This window comes from Balaenoptera musculus, chromosome 10 (assembly GCF_009873245.2).
Source record: "Balaenoptera musculus isolate JJ_BM4_2016_0621 chromosome 10, mBalMus1.pri.v3, whole genome shotgun sequence".
Classification (NCBI taxonomy): Eukaryota; Metazoa; Chordata; class Mammalia; order Artiodactyla; family Balaenopteridae; genus Balaenoptera; species Balaenoptera musculus.
In genome coordinates this window covers 3,167,487-3,184,996 of record NC_045794.1, presented here as the reverse complement: position 1 = coordinate 3,184,996, position 17,510 = coordinate 3,167,487, and the positions used below count along the sequence as shown (strand labels likewise).

The following is a 17,510-nucleotide window of genomic DNA, read 5'->3' as shown; positions in this document are numbered from 1 at the left end:
AAATAAATAAACAAACAGTTTTGGGAATTCCCTGGCAGTCCAATGGTTAGGACACGGCGCTTTCACTACTAGGGCCTGGGTTCAATCCCTGGTCAGGGAACTAAGATCCCACAAGCCGTGTGGTGCAGCTAAATAAATAAATAGAGTTAAAAAAAAAATAAAATAAAAAGTTTAGGCGCCTGGAAGGGGTCCACGCAGGTGAGGGGCCCCGAAGTGTAAGCCTCACTGACGTCACAGGAAATCCGACCTCCCCCACAGAAGGGCAGGCAGATGGAGAAACTGAGGCCAGAAAATCTCACTCAGATGGGCCACCAGCAGACCTAGGGCTAACACCCGGGTGTGAGTCCTGGCTCAGCCACTTGGAAGTGGCACAGGGCCTGGCGGAGAAGGTCCTCGGTCCGCAGGAGTCCATTCCCAGTCCGGGCAGGCCTCCTGGCTGGACGCAGTGGCGTGTACTCTGGAGCACCCGTTAAACAGCAGCTGGGAGGCCCCTGCCCAGCCCCGGCTGAGACCCTTACTCCATATGTCACAGACGACCCCCATGTCATGAGGACGGAGCCCCCGCCCAGCCCCGGCACCGCCTCTGTCTCTGCCACAGGGTCCAGGAGCTCTGCCTACAGACAGGCCCTAGGCACGGCCCGGGCCCTAGGCACGAGGCCAGCAGTGGGGTCACAGGAGCCAGACCCAGGGTCCCAGGCTGGCTCGGCTGTCTTCGTACGTTTCAAGTTGTGCTTCTCTCCTCCCGGGAGAGGTCTCCTCCTCTCCCTTGCGGCCCCTCGGACCGCGTTCCAGCCAGGCCCGTCCTGCTGCTCAGCAGGGGAGGACCCCTGGGTGGGAGTGGAGCCCTGGGTTTCTCTGGGTGTCTGGAGCCAAGGGGGGCAAACAGCTCCCTTCCTGCCCCTTGAGGTCCTCCCGAGGTCAACCCGGCCATTCAACTGCCTCCAAACCAGCTGGCATCTAATCCAGGCCTTTTACAGACACAGGGAACTGCTGTAGTTTCTTTCACTCTCGTGATAACAGTAACAATAATGAACGTCTGTGGAGCACTTACAGGTACCCGTAAGAACACAGAGTGAACACCGTAAACTTTACGTGTGTTCACACGTTCATCCTCACAACAGCTCCTGCAGCTGGTCTCTCGTCTTCATTCTATCCGCAGTGTGGTTCTAGAGTCTATCTCCTAAGTTCTCTTTAACACAGGATTGAGGGGATGGACCAGGGGGCACCAGGGGTCCTAGCTAGCCTAAGCGAGAAGAAACTAAGGCCCAGAGAGGGAAAGTGATTTATTCAAAGTCACATGGTTTATTACTGTCCCAAGGCCACAGGAACATCCGTTTCTAAGGCCACACCCAGGGCTTCACAATGGCTGCTTTTTCCCACGGATGTCTCCCCTGGCTGGGCTGGGAGTTTCTTCTGCCAGAGACCATTCTGCTCTGCCTCTCTGGACCATCCACCCCCCTCCCACACCCCGACGATTCCCTGGGTCTCTGCGTGAAGTAAGTCCTTAGTGATGTCTCACTGCTCCTGGCCCTGACCCTGGCCCTGGCCCAGGTCCTGCAGGGAGAGCCAACTATTTGGACCAAAAGCCAGCCCACCTGTTTGTTTTTGTTTTAATATTTATTTTATTTATTTAGGCTGAGCCGGGTCTTAGTTGTAGCATACATGCGGGATCTAGTTCCCGGACCAGGGATCGAACCCGGGCCCCCTGCATTGGGAGCGTGGAATCTTACTCACTGGACTGCCAGGGAAGTCCCAATGCCCACCTGTTTTCACTCTCTCCTGGACAGCAGTACTCAGAGCTGTAGGAGCCAAAGTGCCCTGGATGACTGAGACGCCAGGAGGCTCCCAGAGCTGGGGGAGAAGCAGAGAGATGTAAGGAGTGTGCAGAGCCGTGAAGCCACAGTGAAGGCAGCAAAGAAGAGCAATGGCAGGGGAGCTCCCTGGTGGCCCAGTGGTTAGGATTCCGGGCTTTCACTGCCATGGCCCAGGTTCAATCCCTGGTCAGGGAATGGAGATCCCGCAAGCCATACGGCGTGGCCAAAAAAAAAAAAAAAGGGCAACATCAGGAGGAAACTAGTAGAAAATCCAGGTGAGCTGGTGGGAAGGCAAGAGCTGCATCCTCGTCCCAGCTCTGCCACCAGCTGCATAACCCCAGGCCTCCCACCCTCCGGTGGTTGAGATCCCGGACCGGGGCAGGAGGCCAACCTGGACCACGCGGAGGCCAGCCGGGCAGCTGGGCATTGCAGTGTGGCAGGTGGCCTTGGCCAACCCCAGAGAGGGCCTGGGTGGGACTGGAAAGGACACCCCACCAGACTGTGGCCCATCTGTCAGAGGACATGTGTCCAAAGCCCCCACAGCCCCACCCACCATGGGCAAGGACGGCAGTGGACCCTCGGGCTGAAGGCGGGGCACTCCCAATGCAGGGTCCACACAGAGTGACGACCACCTTCTCCAAACCCCACACCCAGGGTCACACATGTCCTGCCAGCCACCCCAGGCTCTTTCTTCCTCAGTCACACAAGAGCATGAAAATCCCATCTGCTAAATCCTGTCTGGGACAGGCCTCTTCTGTGTCTCATTTCCTCCCTGTACCAGCCCTACCCCAGGGTCGTAAACATATTCAGCGTTTATGCCCTTTAAGAAGGGTCATCAAAAACAGTTGTTTTGCTAATATTGTTGATAAGGTCCTATTAGAACTAAAGCTATTAGTTTTCAAAGTTGAAAAGGGCATGAGCTTCCCCGCAGGTAGACAGATCTTTGCTTCAGCAGAGGCCTCACAGGGAGCTCTTTACAGGAGCTGACATTTCACCTCTGCTGGCGGGGGTGGGGAGGAGGCCAGCCCCCACTAATGCCCACGGCCTGGCCTGGGGGCGCCCTGGCTAGGGATCAACTGAAGCTATAAACACCTGCAGCTGGAGGAGGAGGCTATTTGTGGAGAAGAAACTTTTCATGCCTGACATCCGAGCTGTTACCACCATTGTCCCTGGAGGGCTCTGAGGCTTCTGGTGAAATCCTACGCCATCTTCAAGGCCACTCAGCCTCCAGCCCTGGTGCACAAGGTCTGTGCCTCCCTGGGCTCAAGTCATTTGAGCTCCTGAAGGGCAGGAAGAGTTCCCCTCCAGCTCTACAGCCCCACGCTGTTCACTGGCACCTCTCGTCCCAACAGCTACACTAAAGACGGTGTCTTCTTTCAATTAGTACATGAAAAGATGCTTGACATCACTAACCTTAGGGAAATGCAAATCAAACCATGAGATACCACCTCACACCCACTAGAATGGCTATTGAAAAAAACAAAAAACAGAAAACGGAAAATAACAAGCGTTGGTGAGGATGTAAAGAAATTAAAACATTTGTACGTTGCTGGCAGAATGTAAAACGGTGCAGCCACTTGTGGGAGATAGTCTGGTAGTTCCTCAAAAAGTTAAACAGAATCACCATATGATCCAGCAATTCCACCTCTAGGTATATACCCCAAATAACTGAAAGCAGGGTCTCAAAGAGATATTTGTATACCCAGGTTCATAGCAGCATTATTCACAATAGCCAAAAGATGGAAACACCCACATATACATCAATAGATAAATGGATCAACAAAATGTGGTCCATCTACACAATGGAATATTATTCAGTGATTAAAAAGAAGAATGAAGTTCTGACATAGGCTACAACATGGATGAACCTTGAAGACATTGTCCTAAGAGAAATAATCCAGACACAGAATGGCAAGTACTATATGATTCCACTACCGTGATGTACCCAGAACAGGCAAATTCATGATCTACAGAAAGTAGATCAGAGGATACCAGGGCCTAGGGGGAAGGGGGAATGGGGAATGGGGAGTTATTGTTTAATGGGTACAGTTTCTGTTGGGAAGAACGAAAAAGTTCTGGAGATGATGGCGGTGATGGCTGCACAACAGTGTAAGTGTACTTAATGCCACTGAGCTGTGCACTTACAAAGGGTCATATGGTGCATTTTAAGTTCTTCATATTTTCCCACAAAATATATAAGTAGGGCTTCCCTGGTGGCCCAGTGGTTAAGAATCTGCCTGCCAATGCAGGGGGACACGGGTTCGAGCCCTGGTCCAGGAAGATCCCATATGCTGCGGAGCAACTAAGCCAGTGCGCCACAACTACTGAGCCTGCGTTCTAGAGCCCGCGAGCAACAACTACCGAGCCCACGTGCCACAACTGCTGAAGCCCACGCACCTAGAGCCTGTGCTCCACAAGAAGAGAAGCCACTGCAATGAGAAGCCCGCACACCACAACAAAGAGTAGCCCCCACTCGCTGCAACTAGAGAAAGCCTGCGCACAGCAACAAAGACCCAACGCAGCCAAAAATAAAATAAATAAATAAATTTATTTTTTAAAAAAAAATATATATATATAAGTAATAAATAAATAAAACCAAAACCCCACAAAAGGTAGTATTATTATTATCCCCATTTTTCAAATGGGGACACTGAAGCTGAGAGGTAAACAACCTGCCCAACTGGCCACTGGGCAGAGTGGATGTGAACGGAGGCGCCCACCGTCAGGCCTCCAGAAGCGGGACGCCAGGGTTCCAGACCAGAAGAGAGGGACACGAAGCACAGGGCAGCGGAGGGTCCGAGGACCACGGCGAGGAAGCAGCAGCAGAAGCTCGGATGAGGCTCCATGACCTGTCCCATCGCCTCCGTGACCAGAGCCTGACCTGGGTCCAGCCTCTGCTCAGCCTCTCGTTAGCTAGTGACTCACCTCGGATGGTCCTTTATCACAACACTTTGCCCAGATCCCCACGGGGACCCCCAAACCCAGCAGGCAAAGCCCCGCCTCTGGGCCAAGGCTCACTCCCCCCACCTTCCTCCACCTGGCCAAGCTCCACTTCCTCCCAGAAAGCTTCCAAGATAAGCCAGCCCTCAGCTGACTGGCTACCTACAACATAAGTGCCCTCAGTTTACTTTCCAAAGATGTTCCTCCTGCCTCTCCTTCAACCACGCAGCTACAAAGAGCAGAGACCACGGCACCCAGCCCGGCCTGGTCCAGAGCGGTGGGGCCCTTTATGGGAACCGCCCAACAGCTAACAGGCAACGAGGCGCCAGGGAGACAAGGGAGACAGGAGAGGAGGGCAGAGACTTGGGAGATTCAGAGCAACGTCCAGGAGGGCCAGGGCCCTGGCGGGCAGAGGGGAGGAACGCCCAGAGCAAGACAGAGCCGGCCGCAGGCCGCCGGAGGGAGAGCCAGGCCGCCGGGGCCAGACGGGAGCCACGCTCACCTCCCGCCACCTGCCAGGGGGGCAGAGCCAGGCTGGGCGACGAGGTCAGAGAGACCGGCAGTGCCAGGGCGAGGGTCACACCGTGACGGGGCAAAACCGAAGGCTGCCATGAGCCGGGGAAGGCCTTGGCCCGGAGCCGGTCCACGGGCGGGGGAGGCTCAGCGCGGATCTGTCCTGCGCCTGCGTGTCACCTGCATGTCTGCCTGGCCCTGGTCGGTGGCCCTGCTCTGGGTGTGCGGGGGCCGAGCTGGGGGCAGGACTGACCCCTTGTCCTCAGAGACTCCGGGTCTCGAATCCTCCTCTGGGCAGTTTGCTCTTCCTGCCTGAGGCCAGCTGCCCACCTGGAAACCAGCTGAGGCCTCTGGATGTGGGGCACTGGGGAGGGTAAGGACCAGGGCTCTCGGGGCACAGAGGATGGCAAGGGTGGGTCCCCGAGAGAAGGAGGGGTGGCGAGCAGCCTGAGGGAGACCAGGTCTGAGCCAACTCGGCGGCTGGCCCCTCTACCGCCCCACCCCCTCCCACGCCTGGGGCTGAGCTCAGAGCTATATATACCCCCCAGCTGGGCCGCTCCGCTCTGCCGAGAAAGCCCCCGTCCACTCCGGCAAGGCCCTGCCTTGGCTCTGCCCCCGAGCCTGTAAGACGAGATGGGGCTAAGCCAGCGTCTGCACCCCAGCGGGACGTGTACTCACGGAGGACAGGTGCCATGGGGGCTGGGTCGGTCGCCAGACTCCGCGGGGCGGCCCCTGGTCCCCCTGCCCAGAGCCTGACCCACCTGAGCCGGGGCCAAGCAGGAGGCAGGCTGGCTTCGCAGAGCTCACCAGGGCCACTCGGGGTAATGGGGAGCACTGACCACCGCCCCACCCGGCCCCCGCTCCTACTTACTACCTGAGCGACTCTGGGAGAAGCTCTTGGTTTCTCTGAGCTTCTCTCTCTGCATCTGCACAGGCTGTCACCCCTCCCATCGCTAAGAGGCTCCTGGCCTCGGCCCCTCCCTGTCTCTCAGCACAGGGAAGGAGAGCCGCAAAGGACGCCGGCAAGGCCAGGACAGTTCGCCAAACACTGTTTTCATCTTGCTTCCCTCACTCAACGGCTCCCCTCCTGCCAAACACAATTCCACCCCAAGGCCCGCTGGAAGTGCACAGCCTTGCCTTTCCCAAACCCTGCTTCGGTCACAATCGCCAGGGGCCCAAAGATCAAGTCTCTTAAACCCTATACCTTCCTATGTGAATACGGATAGAAATAACCACCCATAACGACTAAAAAAAGTGAAGCCACCCAAATGTCCATCAACTGGGTGAACAGATAAACACCATGGGGTCCATCCATATGATGGAATGTGACTCAGTCTTCAAAAGGAAGGACGTTCTGACACCTGCTACGACACGGAGGAACCTTGAGGACGTGATACTCAGTGAAACAAGCTGGACACAGAAGGACAAATACTGCGTGACTCCACTTACGTGAGGTCCGTAGAGGAATCACAGCCACAGAGACAGAAAGTGGATGGTGGGTGCCAGGGGCTGGGGGAGGAGGGGAGTGAGTGTTTAATGGGGACAGAGTTTCAGTTCGGGAGGATGAGAAAATTCTAGAAACGGACGGTGATAATGGTCACACAACAATGTGAATGTACTTAATGCCACTGAACTGTACACTGAAAAATGGTTACAACGGTATATTTTACCACCACACACAAAGAAACAGCTGGCCCACGGCGTCACTCAAACACTGTCTGCTGGCTCTCCACGGTCAGCACCTCCTGGGGCCTTCCCCACACGGCAGCACCCTCGGCTTTCTCCCTCTGCTGAGTGCCTCTTGCCCACCTGTGTTTGCCAGACCATTTGTCCCTTTAAAGCAGGAAGATGAATCCTGAGAGGTGCCTGGGCACCGATCACTGCCCCACCCAGGGACAGGACAGCTCTCCAGCCACGCCCGGACCCCCCCTACACACCCCTCCCCCTCCTCCCCCTCACACCTCAGCTCAGGACCAGCACGCGCCCCACTCTCCACCAAAGCGGTGGGAAGAGCCCAGGATACCAGAGCCCCCTCCTCCGCAGCTCCACGGGGAGGACCTCCATCTGCAGCCCCACCCCGGACACACAGGTGCTCCATACACGGCGGCCCTCTCCTCCACGGAAGCTTCCACGGGGACCAAAAGTAAGAAGCAAGCATTAGAGCAGGAAGTGGTTTAGCAGGGAGGCCTGGGGGGCCCGACCCGGGGCGTGGAGGCCCACAGAAGTGGGGCCCCAGCAGAGCCACAGCAGAGGGGCTGGTAAGGAGGGATGAGCAGCTTTAACTGCTGACCAAGGAGCAGACCCAGGGTCTAGCTCGAGAGGACCCTGCTTCCCCAACAAGCAGGAGAGAAGGAATCCCTCGGCCCTGCAGGGAAGGTGTAGGTAAAGGATGAAGTAGGCGGGGCTGTGCAGCTCCACGACTCCCTAGACCAGTAACTAAGCAGATTTGAGTTTGGTCCATTGAATTGTGTTGGTGTCCCCCCAACATTCACGTCCACCCAGAACCTCAGAACGTGGCCTTATCTGGAAACAGAGTCTTCACAGATGTAATTAGTTAAGATGAGGTCATACTGGATTAAGGTGGGCCCTAAATCCAATGATTGGTAACCTCTTACAGGTGTCCGGGTAAGAGGAGAACACACAAAGACACAGAGAGGATGGCCATGTGACAACAGGGTCAGAGATGGGAGTGATGCAGCTACGAGCCAAGGACAACAAGGGCTGCCATCCGCCACCAGAAGCCAGGAGGGAGGCACGGAACAGACCCTCCACAAGGAACCAACCCCAGGGACCCCTTGAGTTCAGACTTCTGGCCTCCTGACCCGCAAGGATACATTGCTGTTGTCCAAGGCATCCCTTAAATTTGTGGCAACTCTTACAGCAGCCCTCGGAGCTGAGCTGGGTCAGCCCCCATGGGCCCCCCACACAGCTGACAAAGCATCTGCGCTGGGGGAGGGGCACCCGTGTGCGGGTGGTCGCCTGGCCTGGAGCCATCTCACAGGGGGGGCAGCGCGAGACCCTCTGTTGTCAGGGGCTTCAGCCAGTCAGAGACCCCCTCAGCTGCCCAAGACCCACGTTTCAAGCTGGGGGTCCTGGCGGGCTTTCCAGTGTCAATGGAGGCTGCCCTGAGCCTCTCAACAGCCGTTCAGTGTTTGTTTTGCTCCCCCAGATACCCTCTCTTCCATCCAAAAGTCAACACAGCCCCGGGCAGAACGCTCAGTCCTTCCCACGGGGCTGCTGGACATTGAGTCTCTGTATGTTCCCATCCTCAGCGGCTCAGGAAGACTTAGTCTTACCTGATGGCTCTCGGCTGGAGGGGAACGTCCCTGAGGGAAGGGTCCTCAGCCTCTCCGGGGACACGCCCGTCTGCCTTGTGTACAGTTACATGTGTGCTCACCCCCACCGAGCTGCGAGCAAGGTCTAGATCTGCCCCACCCTGCCTGACACACAGCAGGCTCCTGCATGGGGAAGGGAGGGAGGGAATGAGCCAGGACGGCCTTCCTAACCGCCCTACACAGCCAAGGTGGGAAGCTGGGAGAAGATGAGGCATTTGCCTGGGGGATGGCTGGAGGGATTTTCCTTCAGTACCACCTTCTCACCATCCTCCACATCCACCCAAAGGCGTCTCCTCCGAGGCCCTCCCATCCCTTGGGAGCCCAGGACAGAGTAAAGCAGCGTCCACCTGGGAGGAGCCCCAAGAAGTCACCCCCCTCCGTCACTTGGCAGGAGCGCGGTTGCTGTGCTGAGGCTGTTGCCAGGCCTGGACCGTGAGTTGGGGGGCGCTGCTGGCCAGGCCCGACAGCCTCCTTACCGTACATCTTGCCTTCGTCTGAGAGGATGATCTTGCGCCGACCGCAGGGCGGGTAGATGGCCAGCGCCTCCTGGAAGCTCTGCTCAATGTCGGGGCTCCACACGCCCTCCGCGTCATTGTCGATGGGCTTGTCCAAGGCCTGGCTGCCCCCAGAGACGTTGCTCCCCTCGGGGGAGTTGGGAGAGCTCCACTCGTTGGAGGTAATGGTGCCGGCCGTGCCCTCCAAGGCTCCGCTTGGAGGAGCGCCCGTTGGACCTGTTTGGGCAGAAACCACGGCATTGGTGGATGAATGTGCGGACCAGGGTCGGGGGGGACCCAGGGAGCACCACCCCCAAACCAGGTGCTCCTCCTTTCCTGGCGATCACGGCGCAGGAGCTCAAGGGAAAGGCCGGGGATCCCAGGGAACAAAGGGTGAGGTGGAAGATCTGGGGGGTCAAGGGCAGGTCATCTCCCATCCAGAGACCTCACCTTCCCACCCTGTCAAAGGAGCTCGATGACCAGGCTCCCTCTGATCATGGCTCTAAGAACCCAGATGGGGCTGAGAAGTTGGAGACGAGGACCAAGTGCCAGGGATGTTCTACATTAAATCAAAAAGGGGCAAAAGGATGAAAGATATTGTGCACCGTTGGTGGGAACAGAAAATGGGGCAACCACTAGGGAAAACAGTAGGGAGGTCCCTCAAAAAATCAAAATAAGAACTACCATATGATCCAGCAATTCCACTTCTGGGTATACACCCAGAAGAACCAAAAGCAGGGTCTCAAAGAGATTATTTATACACCCATGTTCACAGCAGCACTATTCACAATAGCCAAGAGACAGAAGCAACCCAAGTGTCCACGGATGAATGAAAGTATAAACAAAATGTAGTATCTATATACAATAGAGTATTATTCAACCTTAAAAAGGAAGGTTGAATAACATGGTTGGACATGTTATTACATGGATGGACTTTGAGGACATTATCCTAAGTGACATAAGCCAGCCAAAAAAGACAAATACTGTGTGATTCCACTTACATGACATCCTTAGGGTACTCAAAGTCATAGAGGCAGAAAGTAGAACGGTGGTTACCCCGGGCTGGGGGAGGAGGAGGTGGGGAGTTGCTGTTTAAGGGGTATAGGGTTTCGGTTTTGCAAGATGAAAAAGTTCCGGAGATGTGTTGCACAACAACGTGAATATACTTTTTTTTTTTTCTGTTTTAAGTTTACTTTTTATGTTTTTTTTTTTTTAATTTTTATGGAAGTATAGTTGATTTACAATGTTGTGTTAGTTTCAGGTGTATAGCAACGTGATTAGTTATACATATACATATATCCACTTGTGAATATACTTTTAACATTACTGAACTATACACTTAAAAATGGTTAAGATGGGGCTTCCCTGGTGGCACAGTGGTTAAGAATCCGCCTGCCAATGCAGGCAACACAGGTTCGAGCCCTGGTCCGGGAAGATCCTACATGCCGCGGAGCAACTAAGCCTGAGTGCCACAACTACTGAGCCTACGCTCTAGAGCCCACAAACCACAACTACTGAGCCCACGCGCCACAACTACTGAAGTCCACGCGCCTAGAGCCCATGCTCTGCAACAAGAGGAACCACCGTAATAAGAAGCCCACGCACCACAACAAAGAGTAGCCCCCGCTCGCTGCAACTAGAGAGAGCCTGCACGCAGCAACAAAGACCCAATGCAGCCAAAAATAAATAAATAAATAAATTTATTTTTTTTTAAAATGGTTAAGATGATAAATTTTGCACCATAAAATTATGGTGTAATTTTAATTAAAATACGAAACATGCAAAGTAAAATGCAGGTCACCATTCTCTTACTCCATCCCAGCTCAGGCTCTTTTCAGAGGAAGATTCTAGCCCTGGCAGATTCTCACATGTTGGGGATATGGCGAGGTTGACTGGCTGGTACCTCCAGAAGGTGACAACACAACCTTATTCTAGTCACTAGCATGAGACAAACCCAGGGACCTCTTGGCTCCAACTGTCCAAGCTGTGAATTTCTGGACACGATTCTCAGGGGTTTGGGAAGAAGCAGTACATACTAGTACTCTTAAGGCAGTTCTTGGATTATGAGTACCAGGTGGGTACCATTTGCCTCCCAAAGCCCTCCCAAGCTCCCAGCATCCCTCCTCTCCCAGCCACCAAGCGCATCTGCAAAGGAGGACCCCCCTCCCCATCACACGTCACCCCCTCCCCCATTAGCCATGAGGAGCAGTGTGGTCCAGCAGCCCAAACCCAGGGCCAAGAATTGAAACACGAGCTCCCACCCACTTCCATCTAGGACCCTCTGAGATAAGACCTCCCCAGAGCACCTCTCACTTTCTCCCCCTTCCCCAGGCCTGTCAGAGGTACACATTGTTCACAGATAGGTGGGTATGAGGGTGAGCATGGTCAAGTTCACAAGGAGGAGCTGAGTGGGGGACAGCACATCCTGGGAGGGGTTGGAGGTTCCAAGAAGCTTGTCCTGGCTGCTGGCACAGACATGCAGTCGGAAGGAGGTTAGAACCACTGACATTCAAAGTAGGAAACCTAACCCAATCCTCTCAGCTTGAGGATGGGGACACTGAGACCAGAAAGGCCTAGGGACGTGCCTGAGGTCATGCAGCAAATCAGTAGTGTAGCTGGGTCTGGATCTCCGCCCTCCAGGGTCCCAGGTCTTTTAGCATAACAAATGTCAACTTCCTCTCTGTGGCCAGTTAAAATAAGTTTTTCCCCCGAAGTGTGTCTGAGGGAGTCACTTGATCTGGAAGAAACTAGCTTATTCTCTACAAGAAATTCTGGTCTTGATCCTATTGTGAATGTTGAAACATTTTTCTGTACCTTCCAAAACAAACTTCTTTAAAGAGTTCCTAACTTTAATTTCTGGCAATATGGTAGATAAGATGGTTTTTAAAACTCACTCTGTAAAAGAAATCTAGAAATGATAAAACATAAGAAATACACTTTTATAAATAGAAAGCTAAAAAAAAAAAAAAAAAGAAATACACTTTTAAATGCATAGCTGACTTCAGAAGAAGGTAAAGAGGCCCCAAATGAGACAACTAAAACCTATAACAATAAGCAAATGAGTTGTTACTACAACCCCAGGAAGCAGAGGATGAAGCTGATCTTAGTAATGAAGACACTGGGTTTTAGTGGCCACCCAGATGAGACCTTACACCTGAGAGATACAGGGAGGTTGGAACTGTGAACAATACCTCAGTCCTCAGAGAAAAGGTAGACTATTCACAAAATAGACAAGGAAGATTGTCTGTCTTGGCCTAAGCCCTAGGTACAAAAAAGAATTTTCTTTCCTAAGAATTTGTAGCCAAGGGCCTGCCCTTAAGTGGATTTGAGATTTGTATTTTATATAACGCAGGAACCCCCAGCCAATTCACAAAAATAAATAGTGATCCCAGGCTCAAAATCTCTGAGAAGACAATCTTAACTCAGACTGCAGAGATCCAAAGACTCGCTCAAGAATCTCAAAATCCAAAATTACAAATTTTAAGAGGAAACAGTTCACCATGATCAAGATTTGATGGGATTGGATCACCCAAGAACTACAGATAATTGAACAATCAGATAAAACTATTATATAATTGTATTTAAAATGATTATCGACTTAAGGAATTGGAAAGATGGCAATTAGACACTATCAAAAAGTACAAAGCAGACTGGGAAAAGAACCAAATAGAATATTTAGAAATAAACATTTTAGCCACTGAAGTTAAAAACTCAACGATTGAGAGTAACAGCAAATTAGACACAGCTAGAGAAAGAATTAACAACCTGGAAGATATATCTGAGGACATTATTCATAAATGCATTAAAAAGAATGAAGATAAAGAGCAAGAAGGACACAATAAGGCAGTTCAACATACCTTCAATTAACATTTGAGAAAAGTATAGAAAATGAAATAGAACAACATTTGAAAAAATAATGGCAAGGAATTTTGCAGGATTAATGAAATACATGAATCCTCCAATTCAGGAACCATACTAAATCCTAACCAGGATAAATTCAAATAAAATAAACAGATATTATAGAGACACGGAAGAATACCAAAAACAAAGAGTAGATCTTAAAAGCATCCAGAGTGAAGGGGCATATTACCTACAAGGGAAAGACTATCATACTGATTGTATATATTGATAGTGAACTTGTCAACTAGAAAACCCACAATAACATCTCCAAATTATGGAGAGAAAAATAACTGTCAACCTAGAATTAGAAACCCAACCTAAATATCATTCAAGAATGAACATTAGGGACTTCCCTGGGGGTGCAGTGGTTAAAAATCCGCCTGCCAATGCAGGGCGACATGGGTTCGGTCCGGGAAGACCCCACATGCTGTGAAGCAACTTAAGCCTGTGCACCACAACTACTGAGCCTGCGCTCTAGAGCCCACGCGCCAAAACTACTGAGCCCGCGTGCCACAACTACTGAAGCCCACGCGCCTAGAGCCTGTGCTCTGCAACAAGAGAAGCCACTGCAATGAGAAGCCCGAGCACCACGACGAAGAGTAGCCCCCGCTCGCCGCAACTAGAGAAAGCCCGCCCACAGCAACGAAGACCCAAAGCAGCCAAAAATAAATTAACTTTAAAAAAGAAAAGGAAAAGAATGAACATTAAATAAAAGCATTTTCAGACAAAGACGGAGAGAATTTAGTAGTAACAGACCCTCACTGGAAAAAAACAAAAAATCAAAATCCAACAGTTTTGTTTCCTTTAAGAGGTATCTTAAAAAAAAAAAAAAGGAACTGGTATGAAAAGATATTACATACATGGAAGAATAGTGAGCAAGGTGACTGGTAAAAACGAGTGAATCTAAACTGTACTAACTACATAAAAATAATAACAACAATGAGGATGACTAAGTTGGCCACACAATACACACACACATGCGAATGCAGAAAAACCATATTTCTGAACCATAAGCTCAGAAGATGCATTTGATACAAGACCCATTCACAGTAAAAACTCTTAGCACACTGTAGAAACAAAAGGAACTTCCTTAAACTAACAACAGATTTCTTCCCAAAGCCTATTGTGATATTTTGATTTATAAGAAGAAGTACACATTTGGTTTTTGTCCTGTTTCTGACACAGAGCCCCCAAAACCCTTGAAATTTCCTAAGTGCTGACAGCCATAAAGGTATCTTTGGTTACGGGGATGAGGTGCACCTGAGGATGGGGGCTGGTGGCCAGGAGAACCATCAAAGTGATTAGAGGGTGGAACTTTCAGCCCCACCCACCCGACCTCTGGGAAGGGGAGAGAGGCAAGAGGTTGAATTAATCGAAAACAGCCAACGATGTAATCAACCATACCTCAACAGTGAAGCCTCCATAAAAACACCAAAGGAGAAGGTTCTGAGAGCTTCTGAGTTGGTGACCATGTGCAGATATGGGGAGTGACTGCCCACAGGAAGGGCATGGAAGTTCCGCGCCCTTTCCCTACGCCATGCCATATGCATCTCTTCCATCAGGCTGTTCCTGAGTTACATCCTTTTACAGTAAACAGGTAGTCTAGTAAGTAAAATGTTTCTCTGAGTTCTGTGAACCACTCTAGCAAGTTAACTGAACCCAAGGGAAGGATTTATTGGAACCTCCAATGTATAGTCGGTGATAACCTGAACTTGCAGGGGTTCAGTCTTGTGGGACTGAGCCCTTAACCTGTGGGATCTCACGCTACCTCCTGGTAGATAATGTTAGAACTGAGTTGAATTGTAGGACACCCAGCTGGTTGGTGAGGGGAAAAAAACCCATTCACAGGTTGAAATTGGTGACCAAAACTTTTAATGATTAAACACTAAAAGCATTACATTTAAAGTCAGGAATAAGATAAAGAATGCTGAGTTTCAACACTGAACACTCACACTGTAATAGAAGTCCTAGCCAACACAGTAGAGCAGAAAAAGAATTGTGAAGATTGGAAAGGAAGTAAAATTGTCATTACGCTAAGGAATGATGAGAGAAGATTGAAAAGATGCTACAAACAAATCATAAAAAAGTTCAGCAAGACCAACATATCAAAACCAATTCCATTCTTTTATGACAGAAATAAGGTATTAGACAACATAATTTTTTGTATTCCAAATACCCCATTTGGAAACCAAAGCCATAATTTATCCAGTAGTGATAAATCTAACAAAGATTTGTCACTTTACAGAGAAAATGGTAATTGCTTTGAAAGACGTACAATCCCTACATAAATGGAGAGGAAACTGTGTGTTTGTGGATGGCAAAAACCATCACCAAGAGGTCGAACCTCTCCAGATAAAGCATAAATTCAATGAAATCAGGAATAAAAATCTCACAAGGTTTTCCACAAAACTTAACACTGATTCTCAAAACACAGGGAAGCCCAAGACGGTTGTCAAGTCATCTAACTGAGCGCCTTCACCTTGGGTCAGACCCTTCCCATACATGTCTCCCCACGGTTCCGACCTGACCTCTCCTCTTTAAACCCTGAACACACCCCTTGTGGGGGGGGGGTCCTCACCCATGGCTTGCCCCTCACTATGATTCCCAAACCTGAATCTTTCCTGGGTTCGGACTGCATAGCGACCAGCCTCCGATCACCAGACGTCTCCAAAGCTCTTCCGACTCAACATGGCCAAAGTCCCATCCTTCCACTTGTGGCTGAACCTTCCTCCTGCTCGGCCGCTCAGGAACAGACACAACCCTCCACCCAGAAGCCAGAAACCGAGGAGTGCCTTTTGACTTTTCCCTCTCATCTCCCATCAGCAATCCACGACCACACCCTGTCTTTCTCTCTTGGAGCCCTAACCCAAAGCTTCCCCAGTGCTCACCTGGATGACCGGGCAAGTCCCATCCAGACTCCATAATCTTTTCACTGCAGCCAGCAATGCTTCTACAGCACATGATTCCTCCACTTAAAGTCTTTCCAGGGCTCTTAGATAATGGGATTTTACAGGGCCCTTTATCCGCTGATTGCGGCTCTCCAGCCATACCTTCCATCCATCTGCACCATTCTCTCTCCTCCCTCTTCTTTGCACCCCGCTCCCAAGCCCCAAACTCAGTTGCCCAAATGATACCCCAAAATGCCAAGCTCTTCCCCCGCACAGGGCAGAGCTGCCGGTGACTTTCCTCCCCATCCCCCTTCCCCCGGCCAACTCCTACCCATCCTTAAGGTCCAGCCAAAATCTTTTCTTTTTCATTTTTTTTTTTAATTGAAGAATAGCTGATTTACAATACTGTGTTAGTTTCAGGAGTACAGCTGTTCCAGCCAAAATCTCCCTTCCCCTGGGAGGATGGCCCCAAGCTCAGTCTGGGTGAGGCGCCCTCCGCGCTCCGGCAGGTCCCCGTGCTTTGGGCACCTCAGTCCCAGCTCCCAGGGTGACTGATCCCCCTTAACACACTGCAGACCCCACGAGGGCAGGGCTGGCCGTCTTTCTCCGCTAAATCCTCCGCACACTGCACACGCTGGGGACAAAAGGATGAACAAATCAATGGCTATTTGGTGCGTGTCTGTGAAGTAATGATTTCTCTGTGGAGAGGATGCACTATTCTGTGTTCAGTGTCAGGAAACAGAAGAAAATCTCAGTAAATGTCTGGACTTGGGCACACCAGAGGGAGAGCTTGAGTTGTATGTAAATCCCTTTGGGGTTTATTCTGGAGGCTTGTAAATGAAAGGGTGACGTCTGGGAATCAAGACGCTGTTTCTGGCTCCAGTTCTACAAGCCACTGTGACCGTGGACGAGTCCCTCCGTTTCTCTGGGCCTCAGCCAGCTCACCTGTGAATTCTGTCCCTGGCAGGTCCCTCCTGCCCTGGCAGTGCCTGCGGCTCGCAGCCCAACCCCCTACTCTCCCAAGCGGCCTCTAAACATACCTTGCGGACTCTCGCCTGTGGCTTTGCTCAGAGGAGGCTGGAAACCGATCCGCCTTGGAGAGGCGTCCATGCGATGGTCGGTAAGACCAGATGTCAACTGCACAGGGCCTGACCCAGAGCCCGTGCTCAGGAAGAGCTATTCACGTCACCCTTACTAAGCTGCACGTAAAGCCTAGAGCCCTAAACAGACCAGTTAGATACATACACCTTAAGCCCTAAAGCCTAATAATAATTAATACTAGCTAGTTAATAATATGAATACCTACGGCGTCGTGTCTCCTGGCTTCACCTAGATTTTCTTCTGGGATCTGACACTAAACACAGAAGGTGCCCCGGAGACCAGAAAGTTAGGAGATGAAAAGGAGGGTGCCCCAACTTCCCTGGCTCCACGTGGGCCCCTCGGAGAGCAGGGCCTGTGGTCCCTGGGCCCTTCCTTCCCCTGAGCTGGGAGCTGGGCTGGGCTGGGAGCTGGGCTGGGAGCTGGGAGCTGGGCTGAGCTGGGAGCTGGGCTGGGCTGGGAGCTGGGAGCTGGGCTGGGCTGGGAGCTGGGCTGGGCTGGGAGCTGGGCTGGGCTGGGAGCTGGGCT

At 51.5% G+C, this 17,510-nt stretch overlaps 1 protein-coding gene across 2 annotated transcripts in view; it reads right to left on the bottom strand.

Moving 5' to 3' along the window:
* The window catches only part of TEAD4 (TEA domain transcription factor 4), a 67,199-nt gene that overhangs the window by 29,521 nt on the left and 20,168 nt on the right, over positions 1 to 17,510 (bottom strand). For both annotated transcript variants that reach the window (XM_036865497.1, XM_036865498.1), the window contains one exon: positions 9,079 to 9,333. In XM_036865497.1, coding sequence (XP_036721392.1) covers positions 9,079 to 9,085 — 7 coding nt within the window. In that variant the 5' untranslated portion in view covers positions 9,086 to 9,333. The remainder of the gene's footprint in view (positions 1 to 9,078; positions 9,334 to 17,510) is intronic.